The 19,925-nt window shown below is 40.8% G+C and overlaps 1 protein-coding gene across 2 annotated transcripts in view; it reads left to right on the top strand.

The window, feature by feature from the left end:
* PREP (prolyl endopeptidase) overlaps positions 1-19,398 on the top strand; it is a 116,447-nt gene extending 97,049 nt beyond the window's left edge. For both annotated transcript variants that reach the window (XM_053262331.1, XM_053261493.1), the window contains 5 exons: positions 1,963-2,099; positions 7,050-7,144; positions 12,516-12,647; positions 17,241-17,397; positions 18,432-19,398. In XM_053262331.1, coding sequence (XP_053118306.1) covers positions 1,963-2,099; positions 7,050-7,144; positions 12,516-12,647; positions 17,241-17,397; positions 18,432-18,726 — 816 coding nt within the window. In that variant the 3' untranslated portion in view covers positions 18,727-19,398. The remainder of the gene's footprint in view (positions 1-1,962; positions 2,100-7,049; positions 7,145-12,515; positions 12,648-17,240; positions 17,398-18,431) is intronic.
* The last annotated feature ends 527 nt before the right edge of the window (positions 19,399-19,925 follow it).

Below are 19,925 nucleotides of genomic sequence, written 5' to 3'. Positions count from 1 at the left end.
GAACACATTTACTCTGGTGAAACACTTAATAAAGTTGAATGCTTTCCAAGACTAAGCTGGAAGATTTACTTGTGGCCTGTTCAATGCAGTGTAACCATAAATAGTGAAGTGTGTGGAATGTGTATAAAAGCATATTTAAAGACCATTCCATAACATGCTTTCTCCCCACAGCCCTGAGCAGCTGACAGAAGACAAATGCCTTCTGACTGTATAGCTATGATTGAGCAACAACTAATTTCAAGATACCATAGTGGAGTTTGGAGTTTACTTTTACCAACAGTGTGTTAGAGAGAGATTATAAATATATTTGTCAAGCATCACGTGGTGAAGATCGTATTCATCTTGAAGTTATCTGCAAGCATACAGATATAGCTCTTGCCTCATTCTCTGTGTACTTGTTACAGTGAAGATGTCTGTGAGACATTAGAAAGAAATTTTTAAAAAACAGTGCAAGCACACGTTTTAAAGAATGTTGTACTTTCATTTCCTGTGGTTAGGAAGCCCCAGAGGGCCTGGGTTGCACCTAGTTTTTGGTTTCTGATATGCTTTTGATGTTATGCTTTTTTAATAATTATTGTTAGCTAAATATACATATATTAATTAAGATGAATAATTTAAGGAACACTTCTCCTCCTATGATCTCTGCTCATTAAGCGCATCGATGGGGTTACAAATTCTTTGTGAGGTAATATCATTGGGAGCAAGGAGAAGGGCTCTAGTTCTGTGAGATTCCCTTCCCATAGAAACCTTCATTTGCTCCCCTTTGCTTGCCTTTCAGAGACAAGCAAAATCATATTTTTGAAACGTCTTAGTCTCCTGTGGGAATTAAGGGAGTTTTCATTTTGATTTGGAAAATGGTGGTGTTCATTCACTCATGTAGTTATTAGAGCTGTATCCTGTGTCTTGGCGGCTGTTCCCAAAGTGGTTCACAACATTCATAACATTTAATAGCTTTCCATTACAAATGTTACCATTTTTTTAAAAAAAATGAGATTGATAAAAGAAATAGACCCATGAGAAAAGATGTGGGCGCTGAAGAGAAGAGGAGAACAGGCTGAAAAACAGAATTTTAATTTACAAAGCTCATAACCTATTGGAAACCTAAAAAAACACCACTAGATGAAGGAGAATTTGTTTATCTGACCATGGGGCAATAAGCAGCAGAAGAGGGACTCTGATCTGATTGCAGAGAGGTATGTGACAGTGTCTTTGCTTGCCTCTCTCCATCATCTGACACAGGGCACTTGGTCTTAAATGGCTGCTACCATTTTATTACTATTTTCCCTCCCTCCCCTCCCTCCCTCTTTATCTATGATTAAGAGGGGGGGAAGAGGTTTTTGAAATATTGTATGGTTCACAGATGTATGTGTTGCCCAATATCTTCACATTTATTGCATGAGGGGCTTTTCATCCAAATGGCAACTCTACACGTGCTCCAAATATGTGTTTAAACAAGTGTAGAACAGACATTCACAGTAAAGACAATGACATGCCAGGAGGGCATTGGGGCATCTGTGAGAGATGACATGACATGCACACTCTCAACACATTCTCTTCCTAATCATGTGGGCTAGTAAGGTATCATCCAGACCGGCCTAGTGATGGGTAATAGTCCTTCCAGTAGTGATTGTAGACCATACAAGGGGTATTTTTGCATGTACTGCCACTATAAAAGTGGTAAGGGCTTCTGCTTTGATCCTATGATAAACAATAGAGGATGGCGTATTTCAAGTGTTTTTGCTTACAGCATTATCTGGTTGACCAAGCTAGAAACTTAGTGTTGTACTGAACAAAACTTGATCTAATGTAGCAACTTAAGCAATTCTTAGGTGTTTAAGCTTTCTGGCCACCAAGCTTCCCCCACACATTATTTTTTTCTTCATAAAGTGGAATTTATGTCTGTAACTAATGTTCTTGAAAATACTTTCATTCTAATGTTTCATAATTTTTTCTCTGTCCCAGGTGTTCTACACCAGCAAAGATGGTACTAAGATTCCAATGTTTATTGTCCACAAGAAAGGAATCAAATTAGATGGGTCTCATCCTGCATTCCTTTATGGTTATGGTGGTTTCAACATATCTATCACACCAAGCTACAGGTGAGCAGATAGTTGGGCACATATTGTGATACTGGAAAATTTGTTAAAATAATAAAAGTACTCAAATAATGAGAAGTTTATTACATAGTTGAATTTGTGGCTAGTGAATACTAAAGCCCTATGTTTAAATGTTGAATTTTCTACATGTTTGTCTCAAAATACCCTGGACTATCAGCTGCCCAGAATCTGAGTTGTAATTTGCTAATTCAGTAGTCTTTTTTGTCTACTACTTCTCTTCCCATCATGTTCCTGCTTTCGGAAGCCTTTCTAGAAAGCTTCCATAGTCCGCCCCTTGTAAGGCTTAATGTGTAGGTCCTGGTCCCTATTTGTGTTCAGTAAAGTTCCTGGACATGCTTGAAGAAATCTAATGAATCACAATTTATTACATGGATAATCTCTTATGATCTGAGCATGATGAGTAGAGGGGGAATAGGGAAGATCGGTCCCTCCATCCTTATATAATATTTATTTTATTTAGTATATTTGTATACTACCCCAGACTTCCATCTAAATGGTTTAAAACCACAATTTTTTAAAAGGTTTGGGTGAATAAATGCATCTTGAGAGTCTTTTTAAAAGCTGTCGGAGATAGGGAAGCTCTTATTTCAACAGAGAACACATTCTTAACTAAAACAGCCTCGGGGGGAGCAGGGAACAGAGAAAGGCCTGCCCCTGAGTAGCCTCCAGATGAATTGATAGCAACTGCAAATGGTCCTCTCCAGATTATCCCAGTGGGTGGTGGAGGTGATACTAAAGAAAATGTTCTCTTAAATATCCTGGAACTAAGTGGTTTAGGACTTTATTGGCTATATCCAGCACTTTGTAATTTGCCCAGAAACATATTGGTAGCCAGTGCAGTTCTTTTAATATAGGAGTAATATAGTGTCTTCAAAATGATCCGGAGACCAACCTGGCTGCCACATTTTGCACCAGTTGCCATTTCTTGACTATGTACAAAGGCAGCCCCACATAGAGCGCATTTCAGTTGTCAAATTTGGAGGTTACGAGCATATGCACTACTGTTCTGAGGTCATTTTCCTCCAGAAATAGGTGTAGCTGACATATCTGCTGAAGCTGATAAAAAGCACCATCTGTCTTCTTGATCCTTGTTCAACATGGCTTATACTCTCTGGCAGGTCGTCTGTTGCAGAGGGCCTTGTAGATATTATACATGCTTCTCTGAGGAAATGCAGGATGCCTTCTTTTCTTAATGAGGCAATTATTAGACCTTTTCTGAAGAAGCCTGCATTGGATCCCTACACTGAACTCAGCCATGAGAATTTTAAGTTGTGTTCTTATCCGCTATGGAATAACCTTAATCCCCATCGTTGCAACAGATAATCCTAATAACTTGCATTCTGTAGCATTCACCACCATGATGGTTAGCAAGGCGTTCTTCCCTGCTTCTGAATTGAATTGAAAGAACTTTCAGATCTATGCCCAGGTTCTCCCTGCCTGTTGATTGTGCTACAAGTCTGTCTTGTAAGCAGAACAAATGTCACAAATTTACTTAGAAAGGTTCCACGCAGGGCTGCTTTGCACACTTTTTGTGGATGGTTTTTGCTTCTGTTGCAAAAGCCCCCAATGGCCTCCAGTGTCTTCTTTCACATCCTGGTTGACTTAGCAATGGAAATAACAGGGCAGCATTTGGAGGGGCTTTCCCTCAAGCAGATTGCTCTGTACAGCTGTAGAACTATTTGTTTGTGTCATGAACTGTTGAAATAAAAACATATTCCTTGCAGGAGTCTTAAAACTGATGATCAGGAGAAAACTTTGTCCTCTGAGCACCCTACCTAGTTTCTGTTCCCATTTTTATTGTCATGTCTCTTCTCCAGCCAGGGAGTCACTCAACCATGCGCTTGTAGATTCAACTTGACAGTAACACCCAAATCAATGAGTCATTGGTATGGAAGCAGAGAACAAAATGTCTGATAAAGCAAACATTTTTTTTTAAAGGCACAATATTTACCCTCCAAACCATTCACAACTTCACCATGATGCTAGCTCAGCTCAAAAATTTTCAAGTATTTCCTGTTTTGCCACAGATATTGATATACATAGAATAATATGCAAACTGTAAATCAGTCACTTCTGTGTAAATCAGCGTGTGCCATAAACTATCCCTAATAGGTTTAACATGAAAGATCTGGGCCCTTCTATGGCTCATGCACAGAGATGCAGCTAGGTAATTATGGACGCTGAATCTAATGAGCTCCTCCCCCCCCCCCACAAAATAAGCATCCATACACACACACACACACACATATATATATATATATAGAGAGAGAGAGAGAGAGAGAGAGAGAGAGAGAGAGAGAGAGAGAGAGTTCACAACAGGTCTGGGCCAGAATGCCATTTCCCAAAAATGCCAATCACACCCCCACCCACCCCCGGGGGAAAAAAAAACTTACTCAAGCCCTAGTGGATTCACTTAGCTTCTTGACCAAACTAACTGGGACTCAACAAGTGTCCCTTGCTTTAATAGTTCAAACATAAAACCAACTTGGACATATAGTGCATTTGTAAGGTGAGTGGGGGAATTAAAACCACAACACATGCCCTTCACAGTTCTCATGCAGACCTTTAACATAAATGCATTTCAAACCAACTTTAACATAATTCATTTGTTTTTTAAAATGTTTATCCATGTGTAGCAGTTGGTTCCACTTTCACTAGATATGAAGTACTCTGTGGATAGAGAGAACTCCTCCTGGAAGCTTTTCTAGAGGAAAAATTCATTAAAATCACAGGATTGACCAACTTCCTTGAAATAAGTACACAGAGCCCTACTATCTTGGACTACATGTGTGCCCAATTTCAGAACACTAAGCCCCCAGCCATTTTGGAAATGCAAAGGGCGGGGGCATGTTGCACTTTTTTTAATGAAGGCAAGGGGCAGAATCCTTCACATTGGGGTGAAATGATGTTTCAAGGGGAGGCTTCCATTCCAGAAGTTTTTGTAATTTTCTGCCATGAAACAAGCCACTTCTTTGAAGTTTTTTTAAATTCAAAATATCATTAAAAAATCAACAGTTTGACTGATTTGCTTCAAAGATGCAAGTTTTGAGTGATATAGAAATATGTTAAATAAATTAAATTAATTAGAGTCCTAATAACCTATCCTACATCTGTGCCAGATTTCAGAACTCTAGGCCAAGCCATTTCGGAACTATAAAAGGGATCTTCTCTTCACTTGGGGAAAATCATGGGGCCCTCTAGGAGAGTCGGCACATGAAAAGTTTTTGTGAGAAGAGAAAGTTGTACTTAGCAAGGAAACATCTTGGGGAGCAAGTCTTAGACAAGAGGAAAAGCTGGCAGAAACTAGAAGAGGCCAATGGTAGAGAATGGGTGAGAATTGAGTCCCCAAACCAGGAAAAACAAGAAGAAAAATTTCATTTTGTGTGTTCCCACACTATTTAACAAAAAAGTAATCCCTATCACTTTTTCCTTTTTTGGCTGAACACCTTAGCTGCATAGCTTTTGTGCTGAGCTTCATCTCTAGACACACCTGAATCTGTGGGCTCTGCCCTTGGCTCCACCCCAGTATCAAAAATGTGAAATAGTTTCTCTGTGCCTCAGTATTTTCCTTGTATATTATTGTTACTATTTGAATATCCACTCCATTTGTTTCCCTGCTTCATTTAATAGTAGGCCTTCTTCCCATATCTTTACCTTTTGTCATCACTAATTCTAATTTTTAAGTGTCTTGGTTAATAACAATGTTTTAAAATTACCAGTGACTCAGACATGTTTGCCATTATGTGTGGATCTCTTGCTTTCATTTGTGTTAAGAGAATATTAAAAGAAAGGAGAAAAGAGATGTTTCCAACGGGCAGGCAGATTATCAAATAATTCTAATGCTCGCAAAATTACCTGCCCCCTACTCTCTTTTCAGGAACATAGGAAGCTGCCATATACTGAGTCATACCATTGGTCCATCTAGCTCGGTATTGTCTTCACAGACTGGCAGCGGCTCCTCCAAGGTTGCAGGCAGGAATTTCAGCCCTATCTCGGAGAAGCCAGGGAGAGAACTTGGAACCTTCTGCTCTTCCCAGAGTGGCTCCATCCCCTGAGGAGAATATCTTAGAGTGCTCACACATCTAGTCTCCCATTCAAATGCAACCAGGGTGGATCCTGCTTAGCTAAGGGGACAAGTCATGCTTGCTACCACAAGACCAGCTCTCCTCTCCTCTCTTTTTGTCAGATATTATATTACCATCTGTAAACCATATAGCAATGGAGAAGAAAGGAAAGCCATGTTTTGTGTGTTGAGGAGATTTTTTTAGCATATAAACAACTAAAACAGAAAATAAATTACAACTCCGCTCCCGCCTCCTATCAAGAATCCCCTTGCCTGCCAATGTAATTCTCAATAGGCAGTTGTAGCTAAGCTAGTTAAATACTAGAGAGTGACAGGCAGCATAGCCCTGTGCCTGTTGACTCTGAAGTAAGTCCTACTTTTATCCATCGGGACTTACTTTTTAGGAAGTATGTTTAGGATTGCAACCAAAGGCAGAGAAACACACGAATAACAAAGAAGTGAAGTGGGGCTAGAAGAGAGAGTGCAAAAATTAAAAATTAAAGATAGCAGAAGGAGCGGGGGTGGGTGGGAAAGGAATCATTTTCAGGAAGGAGAAAGAACATTTAAAATGTATCCACATTTCCTTTGAAGGTTTTGATTTTCCCTCATGGATTGAGCCATCAAAGAGTTTGTCATTATTGAAAGCCCAGTTGCCATTGCAATACTTGGTAAACATGTGAGCAGGATTCTCCATGGTAAAACCCCTTGGAACAATTCTTTGTACTTAAGTTTAAAATAGCCCAAGAGTATCAGTCTTCATGTTTTCATACGAATAGGAGCATGTTCCCCTTACAGATATTTTAGCCATCAGGAGCTAAAGATTGGAAATATATACCTGTTACTTTTACCTCTTTTTTTTTTTTCCCCAGTGTATCAAGACTTATTTTTATTAGACACCTGGGTGGTATTCTAGCTGTGGCTAACATCAGGGGAGGTGGTGAATATGGAGAGACCTGGCATAAAGGTAAGAATGTCTTAATCAAGACCAACAACAAAATCAGAAGCAGTCTAAATTTCTTCCTGCAGATCTAATTTTGCTCATTACGTATTTAGGTACAATAGACTATTGCTATATGTCTGTAATTTTGTGAGAGCAACAGCAGAAACTTGTGTATTTGAAAACTGTCTTAATTTACAAAATACATTCATTTTGTTCTCTACATCATCCTTTCCAGCAGTCATTTTGAATAGCTTCTGAGGAATTTGTTCTACTTTGCATTTCCAAGATAACTCTTTCGCCACGATGGCCTATATTGTTGGTGGGTTTTTGTTTCTGTGATCTGGAGACTTTCCTAGAAATTGAAAGAAGAGATAGTATGAGCTTCAGAAAGAGAAAACACACATGCTAGCATGAAAACACACATGCTAGCAGTATTCTTGCCCAAAACAAAGTGTCCTGCAGTAACTGGAAATTAGCTACAGACCTTTAATGGGTTTTTAATACAGTTTTAGCTTTATGTGAATGAGCTTTGTTTTCCTTGTTTCCTGAGTTAATTGTTGCACCAGTCCATCTTTTGGTATTAGGTGGAAGTCTGTTGTTTATCATTTTCATAAACAGTTATTTCAGTTAAGTGAGCTTGGCACTGTGGCCTCTGATTACATGGAAGAGTCCACTGATGTCCTTTACTGCAGAAGTATTACGCACTTCAAGCAATACACCAGATTTTTATTTTTATTTATTTATTTTATTAAAACATTTTTATACCGCCCAAAACTTACGTCTCTGGGCGGTTTACAACAGGATAAAAACAAAGTAAAACATTCATTAAGACACAAATGGGGAGGGGGGGAACACACACATTACAACAACTTAAAAATTTTAAAATAATATTTTAAAACAGCATTAAAACCATTAAAACAACATTAATTAAAAGCCTGGGTGAAGAGATGTGTTTTTAAAGACTTTTTAAAAGCTGTCAGAGAATGGGAGGCTCTTATTTCACTAGGGAGCGCATTCCAAAGCCTCGGGGCAGCAGCGGAGAAGGCCCGTCCCTGAGTGGCCACCAGACAAGCCAGTGGCAGCTGCAGACGGACCTCTCCAGCAGATCTCAGTGGGCGGTAGGGTTCGTGCAGAAGAAGGCATTCCCTTAAATAGCCAGGGCCCAAACTGTTTAGGGCTTTATAGGTTATAACCAGCACCTTGTATTTTGCCTGGAAACATATTGGCAGCCAGTGTAGCTCCTTCAATACAGGAGTTATATGGTCTCCCCGAGATGACCCAGAGACCAGCCTGGCTGCCGCATTCTGGACCAGCTGTAGTTTCTGGACTATGTACAAGTGCAGTCCCACATAGAGCACATTACAGTAATCCAGTCTGGAGGTTACCAGCAGATGTACCACTGTTTTGAAGTCATTCACCTCAAGAAATGGACGCAGCTGGCGTATCAGCCGAAGCTGATAGAAGGCACTTCTGGCCACTGCCTCAAACTGGGAGACCAGGGAGAGGCTTGGATCCAGAAGCACCCCTAGACTGCGTACCTGTTCCTTCTGCGGAAGTGTGACCCCATCCAGAACAGGCAGATCAAAGTCATCTCTTGAGTTCCAAGACCGCACAATGAGTACCTCTTATCTGGATTCAGTCTCAGTTTGTTATCCCTCATCCAGCCCATCACCGACTCCAGGCAGGCACTTAGGGAGGTTATGCCCTCTCCTGATGATACTGACGTGGAGAAATAGATTTAGGTGTCATCAGCATACTGAGAGCACCCTGCACCAAATCTCCTGATGATCTCTCCTAGCGGTTTCATGTAGATATTAAACAACATTGGAGACAATATGGAGCCCTGGGAAAGTTCAGATTTTGAAGAACAGCAGTCTCCAAGGGACACCATCTGGAACCTGCCCGAGAGGTAGGAGTGGAACCACTGCAAAGCTGTACCTCCAGCTCCCAACCCCCTCAGACACTCCAGAAGGATACTATGGTCGATAGTATCGAAAGCCACCGAGAGGTCCAGAAGGACCTACAGAGTCACACTTCCTCTGTCAATTGCCAATTGGAGATCATCCATCAGGCTGACCAAGGCAGTCTCCACCCCATAGCCAGCCCTAAAGCCAGTTTGAAATGGGTCAAGATAAACAGTTTCATCCAAGACTGTCTGGAGCTGGGAGGCCACCACCTTCTCAATTACCTTGCCCAGCCACGGAAGGTTGGAGACAGGCCTGTAGTTGTTCAAGTCCAAGGGATCCAGGGTAGGCTTCTTCAGCAGCGGTCTAATAATTGCCTCCTTAAGACAAGGAGGCATCCTACCTTCCCTCAGAGACGCATTTATAATCTCTACCAGGCCTTCTACAACAACCTCCCTGCCAGATAATATAAGCCATGTCGGACAAGGGTCAAGAGAACAGGTGGTAGGCAGCATCATTCCAATCAGCTTGTTGACATTCTCAGGAGTCACAAACTGGAACCGATCCAGCCTAATCACACAAGAGGAGTCGCTGGACACCTCTTCCAGATGCCTTTCGACTTCTTGTCTAGTAGTTAGGGGTGTTCACAGAACTGGGTTTGGCAGTTCAGTTTGAATTTTAACCAAACCACCAGTCGCAAGCCAGTTCAGTTGACCTGGTTCAAGGGCTATGTGGTTCGAAGGCTAAGCCACCTTTAAAACATTTTAAAAGGATTCCCCCACCCCTTTGCTTGAAAAGGGGAATCCTCACCGAATTCCTCTTTACAAGCATAGCTCTCAAACTAGTCCATTTTGGACATGGACCAGTCCAATTTGAACTCAGACCAGCCGCTTTTCTTTTTTTTTTAAAGGCTGGTCTGAATTGAACCTAGCTCAATTCAAACTGGTTCTGCACACCCCTACTAGTAGTGTATATTTTTTAGAACCAGTTAAACTAGAAGTCATACATAGGCAGTAGAACCTCCTTTAGCACTGTTCATGCTTTTAAAAATGTTTTATATATTACTGACCAGTAATTGTGGTTATTGACTGGTTGCATGTCACTTGTAAAGATGATAGAACCACTTGTAGTCAATAGTTTAAACTAACTTTAATTCACTAGACTAGATCATAAATGTTCACTGAATCAAAAATGAATACATTTAAATTTTAAGGATTTATTTATTTATTTATTTATTTATTTATTTATTTATTTATTTATTTATATACTGCCCTTCCAAAATGGCTCAGGGCAGTTCACAGCATGATAAAAACTATTAAAACACAATAAAACCAATAAAACAGCTAAAAGTCCTGAAAATCAGGGCAACAATTTAAAACAATTTAAAACAGTTAATCATTTAAAACCCTGGAAGGCCAGGCCAAATAGGTAGGTTTTAAGGGCTCTCCTGAAGGACAGAAATGATCTCAAATTACAAATTTCTGCCGGGAGTGCATTCCACAGCCCAGGAGCAGCTACAGAAAAGGCCCACCTCTGCATTGCCACCAGACGAACTGGTGGCAACTGGAGACAGACCTCCAGTTGCCACCGGTTCGTCTGGTGGCAATGCAGAGGCGGAATTAAGAGTTCTTACTTTTCTATGGCGAGTTATCAAGTTTATTAAAGACCATGGGAAGCTTAAAAAAGAAAATTGATACAAAACATTATACAGGTTGAGTATCCCTTATCTGAAATGCTTGGGACCAGAAGTGTTCTGGATTTTGGAATATTTGTATACTGTAATGAGATATCTTGGGCATGGGATCCAAGTCTAAACACGAAAGGTTGCTGTATACTGTATTTTATTTTTTAAGGTTTTAGTTAAAGTATAAAAACAAATAAGCATTGAATTTACGATTACTACAGGTAGCTGTAAATGTAATGAAAACTAATTGTGATAAAATTTTCAATGCAATAATGTTTCCGTATTTTGGAGCATTCTGGATTTCAGATGTCCGGATTAGGGATTCTCAACCTGTATACAAAATCCTTTTGTACGATACACACACAAAACACCATAAAATAACTAAAAGAATGTAGTAAATTTGCTGGACAGCCTTAAAAACTATTTGCTGTGCATTACTCATAGGGCATTTCAGTACTCTAGAGCAGGCTTCACCAAACTGTGGCCCTCCAGATGTTGCTGAACTACAACTCCCAGGATACCCAGCCACAATAAATTGTGGCTAGGGATGCTGGGAGTTGTAGTTCAGCAACATCTGGAGGGCCGCAGTTTGGGGAAGCCTGCTCTAGAGCTTAATCTAAGTCTGATGCCAAGTGGCAAAACAGTATATACAAGGTAATACAGCTCCTCCTTGCCTTTCATAAAGACACTGGAGCCAGTGGCTGACATCCAGACTACATTTATCAGTAGTACTATTCAGGTTACTTTAAAGGACTACTTAATTTCAGCAGGATTTCCATCGAGTCATTTAGTCAGGAAGTCAGCCAATGCGTGCTAGTTTTAAAATATATTTTGTACTAAGCCCTGAAAATGGTCTGGAAGCATCTACAGCATTGTTGAAGCTAAGCAGGTATGGGCCTGGTCTGCCCCATGGATGGCAAACTACTGGGAACCCCATGTAAGAGAGGGACGTACTTTGTACTGTACATAGTATGGAATTAACTCACGTAAAACATGAGGAAATAGTTAATGGTATATTCAATCTTAACAGTAAAATTTCAGAGGGATTTTGAGTGTGACTGAAGCTATAAGGTCTAAAACATGAATTTTGTATGTAAGCTTGTAGTTCGTGCCTACAAAATATGATAAGATGCATCCACCATTATCAAGATACTAGCTCAGTTTCCAAGCAAAGTTAATTTCCTACCAGTCAAGACTCAGCCCTAGAACCTGTTTTAATGGCCAGAACTCTGTCTGTGACACTGACCATCCCTCATATCAGAATAACTCTTATGGAACAGAGGTACCTGTGAGAATAGGGGGATTTACAAGCAAAACTTACTAGCTGCATATTTGACTTCAAGTTTTTAAAAAATTGTGATAGGTTTGAAAAGCAGTATCAACTTAAAATGATATGTGCAAGCTTAATGCTGTCAAATTTCCATTAAGACAAACCCCAATCAGAGCTGTGCGTGGCCATTTAGTCTGCAATGTGAAGCTTTTAGATAGAATTGTTCATTAGAAACACTACCTGTTTTGTTCCCCTACCATCCTCAGCATAGGTATGTATTATTCAGGGTTTCTGAAAGCAGTGAAGTTATTGGCAGACCCATCTTCTGAATTCTCTGTTGAAAGACATCTTCATTGTCTTTTGTATTCCTCAGCTGCATAAATTATTAATATGCTCATGGATCTGAAAATTCATTGCAGGCAGTTCCTCTTGGGTGTGCATGCGCACAGAAGGAACAGTTCTGAATCAGCAATATCAAAAAACTTTTGGTTTGTTTTTTAATAATTAACTGTTGGTGATTGTGTGTTTGCATTTTAGGTGGCATCTTAGCAAACAAGCAAAACTGCTTTGATGACTTTCAGCATTCAGCTGAGTATCTTATCAAAGAAGGATATACTTCTCCAAAGAAGCTGACAATTAACGGAGGTTCAAATGGGGGCCTCTTAGTGGGTAAGACAAGGCTGTGTGTTTCCTGATATGTAGGGTTTAATTGGGTGAATTTATTGTAGAATAACTTGAGGGTTTGGCAGGTAAATTAGTCATAATCTCAGTATCCAAATATCCACATTTGCAAGATACATGCATACTACACTGAGGTGTAAACTTCCTGTGGCTTCAAACTAGCTATGACAGATCAGACTGAGTCTGATCTTCCTGTGGCTTCAAACTTGCTATGTAATTGACACCATGTATTATAAAAGAGTAGGTAGGGAAACGAGCCAAACATTCCAAAAATTAACACAGAGCTTTTGCATTATTGGTTTTCTTCAGCTATTCCTTGCTACCTGGAGCATCTTGTTTTTCATTTCTGAAGCATCATATGGAACTAGCTGCATACACAGTGGAAATCCTAGCAATTCTTCAGGCATTTTATCCCGGGATATTTTGCAGAATTAACAAACAGTGCAGCCATTAAAAAGCAAAAATGGAAAGATGCTGTGATATCCTAGAATAAAACGTATGCCAGAAACCAATTTTGAAATAGTTTTTGGAGTTCTGAGTTCAGCTCCAAAGGGTTTTTTTTTAGAAGTCTGGATGCATGGTTATAGATTAAAACTTGAAAATGTGACCACAGCATATAAAGGTATGCCCTGTTTCTTTTAATTTGACAATGTTTAAATCAATTGCACAGTACTTGGGGCCTTATTTAGAAAGTAGAACCTAAATGGGAGTGTTAAACTACATTTAAACTCAACAGCTTTGTTTCAAAGTGCTAATATTTATTTTTATTTTATTTTTACATTTATATCCCGCTCTTCCTCCAAGGAGCCCAGAGCGGTATACTACATACTTCAGTTCCTCCTCACAACAACCCTGTGAAGTAGGTTAGGCTGAGAGAGAAGTGACTGGCCCAGAGTCACCCAGCTAGTATCATGGCTGAATGGGAATCTGAACTCAGGTCTCCCCGGTCCTAGTCCAGCACTCTAACCACTACACCACGCTGGCTTCCATTTTGCCAGGGCCTTTTCTGCCTGGATATCCAGATTCCTATCCTGATGATAAAATGCCTGTTCTCATCCCACCTTCACCTAGGAACTTCACTAGACCAGCTCTATAAAGTTCATAGACCTCTTTGGAATCCATCATTCTCCATTAGCTGTCATTCTTTAATAACAAATTAAAGCATGTTAACTGGCATTACAATGCAAGATGTGCATACTTACCTGGAGCAATGCAAAATTAAGGACTGATTCATACAACACACTTTTTGTACACCAGAGCTGTCCTGCTAGCCCAGAATATGAATGCACATGAACTAATGTAATCCGTTAACTGGGTGGGCATAGGCTAACTATTCCCTTGAACACAGCAGCTGCAAACAATGTTTGAATCCAGTCTGAAACTTTCTATCTGCTTGTGAACAAATAACATTAAGTATTATGTGAATCAGCTGTAAGATTAACAGTGAATCTACATGGCTGATGCATTAATTAATTAGGATTGATTCATTTTCCATATCAAGAAATAATCACTGTTATTGAAAAAAGAAGAAGATACTCTGTGAGTGAAGGAGTCATCATACCTTATACATGGAAGTCCCTGTAGCCTTGCGGCAATGGCTCTGTGGTAAAGCTTATGCTTTACATGCAGAGGATCCCAAGTTCAATCCATGACATCTCCAGTTAGGCCTGGGAAGGACCCCTATCAGAGACCCTCAAGAGCTGCTGCCAGATAGTATAAGCATTATTGAGCTCTGTCATAGGGCACTTTTTATGAAAAGCAACTGCTTGCATGTGCCAATAATGGGAGTTTACATTGGCAGTGGCGGAAACCAAATTCCAATTATTTTACCCTTTATGCCGTTCATGGGTAGAATAAGTATATGATAAGTCTTTTGGTGCCAGTATTAAATTTCCAGGCATCTGGGAATTTAGGCAGCAGGTTTATGTGCAGTGTGATATGCCTGTTGTAAAATTCCATTGAATTCTTAATGAACTCATGCAAACTACTTCATCTCTAATGTGAAACTTAAAGAAAAAAGCTACCCAAAGTTATTTCAAGGATGGTTCAGATAGGATGTTCTTGATGACATCATTGGGGGGTGGGCAGTGTCAGCCAATCAGCCGCATGTTCTCTTGGTGTCTAATTGAAACTTGGAAGAACTAATTTTTTCTCCTGTATTCAACTGTGAAAAAGTATGAGGGTATGCTTGAACTCAGGACTGAGTACATATTTGAACTCAGCAGTGTCAGAACACTTCCAGAGTGGCCCTGCTGCTCTAAAAATGCTACATGTGTCCTGATATGAGAGAGAAAGCAGAGAATTGCAGTCCATAGGCATGCATGAATTCTCATTTCTCTCCTCTTCTCTCCATCCAAAAGCACAAAGGGTCCTATCAAACAATGCCAACCTTAATGGCATCCCCAAATAAAGCACACAGAGAGAATGGCAATGTGACTTTGATTATGTTTATCAGACATTAACACCACACTCTGTAATTATAACTGCAGCTCATCCTTAAGCTAAAAATGCATTCTGTATCAGAATTCTTCAAGTAACATGCAACTGAAAAGCAAAACCATGCTTAATTTCAAGTGACCTTCTTAAAAACCCAGTGGAGCAATTTATCTGCAGATAGAAAGCAATAAATACAGACGTTCAAACAATGAACTTTAAGGAAATATAGAATGCCAATTTTTAATAAGTTGCCTGCATTTTTCCCCCTGTGTAATTAACCGGCTTCTGTTTTATAATAAAAGGAATGGCTTTCTTTATAGTTCTGGTTACCTGCTTTGCCTAGAGTTTTTACAGTGCTCTTGGAGACATTGGGATTCAGCTTTTAATTAACATGGTGTTCTGACATCCAAAGCTGGTCTTAAATACCTCTGCTGTAATCCTGCTTCTCCCGGGTGTTTAGGGAACAGATTGCTGAGAGGTTCCCTGTCATAACTGAGCAGAGCATACGGTCTCCATATTGCCACTCTGTGAGGAGAGCTGCTGCTCAGCTGGCACCACCCGACAGTGAATCAAGATGTTTCGCTCAAGCCAGAGGCCCTTCCTCGGCATTGCAGAGAATGATTGGAGAACCTGCCGCTTTGCAAGCCCCCAGCCTGGGGCCGCACACGTCCACAGCTTCTGTCTGCTGTCGAGCCCTACATTGTCAAATGGTGCTTTCACTTTTGCATCCCATCGCTCAGTTTCTTCCGATGTGAAACGTTAAGCCAATGGGAATTTGTCCACTTATTTTAGTGGACTTCAAATGAAGCCTTTGTAGTCCATTACTTTGCAAACATTTCCTGTTCTGTCTCATGTCATATGCACTGTGAACAGTTGTCTGTCTCTATAGTGAAAACAATGGTTTGGGATCATCTGTTTCTTGTTCAGTGCATCAGTTTCCTGAAAGTTGAGTGTATCAGGCAGCAGTCCACAGCTCAGTGGCTAAACTGGCATACAAAAGTATTGGGATGGATGCGTGGTATGTAGGGATGGGAAAGATACCTGCCTGAAAAGCTTGGAGAGCCATTAGAACTGGGCTAGATGGAGCAATGTACTGACTCTATATAAGGAGCTAAAGTTGTGCTGACAGCACAGCCTGTGTGTTATAAAGTGTGTTTTCCTGAACAGGTGTAAAACCAGCGAGAGATTTAATATGTAACAGTGATGGGTGGGAGGGGAATGCTGGACTGTTTCCCTGCCCACGCCGTTCTGCCCAGAAACTACCTCCCCCTAGCCATTTTTCTTCCGCTGGTGTGTGCTTTCAGAATTAAAGCGAGACTGGAAGAAAAGCAGCAAGGGGAAAGAATTGCAGTGGCAGGGGGGGAATGGATATAAACATTTTGCACCCTCCTCCTGTCTGTTGGAGATGCAGCTGCTGATGGCACCGACTTTTAGCACTAGCAACCCTATTGACCACTAGGGGTACAGATAGTGAGCAGGGAATCCCCTCTCTGACTATGTTTTTTCTACTATACTTCCCCTTTGTTGGACTGATAGTCTCAGGTTCTATTCGCTCACCTGGAGAGAGAGAGAGAGAGAGAGAGAGAGAGATTTCCTTCTCCTCCCTCCCCCTCTTCCTGTATGTAGCTAGCAGCAAGGCATGCAGGCCTGATCTATCTCCCTGGTGGATTTCCTAAATAAACTACTGTATTTAGAACTCCATGTGTCCAGACAGTATTAATCAGTAGTGCTCTCCTTACCTGTGCACTTTCGTTGCAGCTGGGGAAGAGAAAGAACTCTCCCCACCGGCCTAACACTATCTGCCCTTCTCTCTATGAAACCCCTTTGCTTTGTACCTGTATAGCTGTGCTGTGAAACACAGGTTGGATATTGTCATGTCTCATTAAGCCCCTTCGTAATTTAGGGTTCCCCACAGTGTTGTTGCTGGTGTCCCTGTATAGCATCTTCCTTTTTTCCAGGGACTTCTGATTTGGTGCTAAAGAAACAAACAGAGAGATTCCTGTGCAGCTGTGCCTTAATATTTTGTAAACACTACAAACTCTTCTTCCTTTTTTGACTGATTACTTAATACTAATAGCTGCTGTAAACATGCATATTAATGCAACCTGGGCTTATCTATTCCCCTCTGCCCCTTGTCTTTTCAAGCTGCTTGTGCTAATCAGCGCCCAGATCTATTTGGCTGTGTTATTGCTCAAGTAGGAGTGATGGACATGCTAAAGTTCCACAAATATACTATTGGCCATGCCTGGACAACAGACTTTGGCTGCTCTGATTATAAAGAACAGTTTGATTGGCTGTACAAGTAAGTGGAAAATTTCTTGTTTACCCATTTTTTACTTGCCTACTAAATTGTTAATCATGCATTTAGACGTGGACGCTTCTGTTTTTTTCTTGGCTGAACATAAGCACACAATACTTCAGTTCAGGGTGCTGATGTTTGACCTTTAAAGCCCTAAATGGTTGTTGACCAAGGTATCTTAGGAACCTCCTTATTCCCACAAGAATCTGCCCACCCCATAAGAGCTGGAAGAGAGGACAGCTGCTTGTGCCACCTCCTAAGGTGCTTTTGGTAGCCACACAGGAGAGTGTCTTCTCTACAGTGGCCCCACTGCCTTTAGAACTCTCCCATCCAAAATATGGCCGGCACGTTCCCTTCTAAGATGTTGGCAGCTCTCAAAGACCTGGTTATTTCAATTAGCTTTCCTTCCCTCTGACCAGTGATGTGTATATTCTGGAAAAATTTCCCATGCAAATTGTGTCCTTTTTTGCATAAGAAGCTTTTCTCAGGAATTTCTCAGAAAAAATTACTATGCAAATTTATTTATTTATTTAGGATACCGGTTATTACTTGCGAGTAAGTTTGCCCTCACTGGACACCCTCCACCCCCTGCTGCCGACCCGGAGTGGTGCTCACTAGCTAATACTGTAGGTTGGAAAAATTTTCCACATAAAATTTAGTTGTGGATTTTTCCCCAGAACATTTTTCACCCCACATTGCCTCCGGATGACCCCTTATGAGGAGTTGTTCTACATCCCCATGGATTGTTTATGGCAGTGATGGATTGTATTCTCATCTCTTATTTAATTTTATAGTTTTAAATTGATTATGAGTCGCATTGATTTTATTTTAAGGAAAGATGGGATATAAATCTTAAATAAATTGACTAATCTATTTGGAATTTCTAATTCCACCCCCCACCTTCCCCCTGAGAAACTACAGGTGAGCCTTCGCCCTTAGTTATCTTTATCTTATCCATCTTTATCCTGCCAGTTGTCTCATGCGCAGTTTTCTGCCTTCCAAAAATCAAACCAATGTGTGCCCCCTCCCTCTTGCAGGTATTCTCCACTTCATAATATCAAATTACCAGAAGGAGACGGAGTTCAGTATCCTGCCACCTTACTTCTCACAGCTGATCACGATGACCGGGTGGTGCCTCTTCATTCCTTAAAGTTCATTGCTACACTGCAATATGCTGTAGGTCGGAGCCCCAAACAAACCAATCCGCTGCTCATCCACGTTGACACCAAGGCTGGCCATGGTGCTGGGAAACCAACAGCCAAAGTGATAGAGGAAGCATCTGACATGTATGCCTTTATAGCACGCTGCCTAAATCTTGAATGGATAGAATAAACCATGAATGTCTCCGTTAGGAATCAAGGGCTTTAACAACATTTTAAAATGACAAAAAGGAGCTAATCAAGCACTTGGCGTAGTACTTACATTTAAGAACGGCCAATACCAGCTTCCCGTGAACTTTGTCTCTTTTCTGCTTCTATTCAGTGTTCACTTGGCTCCTCATTTTAGTTTCAATCATATGCAGTAGCAGCCAGTGATCGCTGCTCCGGGGGGGCGGGGGAATACAGCTTTAACCGGGGGTGAACTTACCCGCCACCAGTTCCTGGTATGCTGTATGGAGCTGTGTTGCCCACCCCCCACATGCCGCAAGGAGGCTGCCCTGACCCCACCCGCACCCCGCTGCTCAGTTGGCCTCTGTGCGTGCATGGAGCTCACTGGCCGCTATTGGTCATGTGTTTTAAATAGCATGTTCTGATAAATAGATGGACTGCAGATGATGCTGTTACGTGAATCCTTAAAGTCAGAGTTGGTGGTGGTGATTATTTCATATGAAACAGTTTTAATGTAAATTTTCTCCTTATAAACATATCCAGCTCACTTGTAATTAAATGTAAGTACTGTTCCAGTATAATTCATCAATTTGAGTTTTCTTTACCACCATATCAAGTGTTGGGATTATTGCCAATACTTTTCCATTAAAACACCTACATTACAAATGCTGAGTAATCTCAGGTTGTGTGTCAGTTCTTTTAAGGGTCTGGATTTTGTGCAGCATTGCATTGGACCAGTAAGTAGTAACCTAACTTATATCATTTCCAAGTGAGTGGAGTGCGTGGGATGCTCACACCCCAAAACCCATACTTTACATTCTAGGACATTTAAAATTTATAAAATTTAGATGTCATGTACACTCCATCACCTTATAGAAAATCACCACTTCAGCAGCAATTAATTTTAGTTTCCTTTAAAATAAGTGCCATTGTTTTCAATGAAAGGCAAGACCTCTAGAAGGGCGAGCAGGCAGCAAGCTTCTATTGCTCTGTGTTTCAGGTTCCCACTTCCTTTTGTTTTCACAATGCTCATGTTGACTAGCGACATCTGCTGGCTGTCTAAGAAACTGGATCACGAAGTTCCAAACTACAGTTGCATAGAGCTGCCCACAAGAGAAAAAAATTAACAAAAAAACCCCTGTCATCAGCATCTGATTTCACTGTTAATAGAACACTACACAGTCCCTGTTGTGAAGAAATAAT

Source organism: Hemicordylus capensis, chromosome 1 (genome assembly GCF_027244095.1).
Source record: "Hemicordylus capensis ecotype Gifberg chromosome 1, rHemCap1.1.pri, whole genome shotgun sequence".
Taxonomy (NCBI): domain Eukaryota; kingdom Metazoa; phylum Chordata; class Lepidosauria; order Squamata; family Cordylidae; genus Hemicordylus; species Hemicordylus capensis.
Note: the sequence above shows the minus strand (reverse complement) of the source record. Positions and strands in the feature narration are given on the sequence as shown.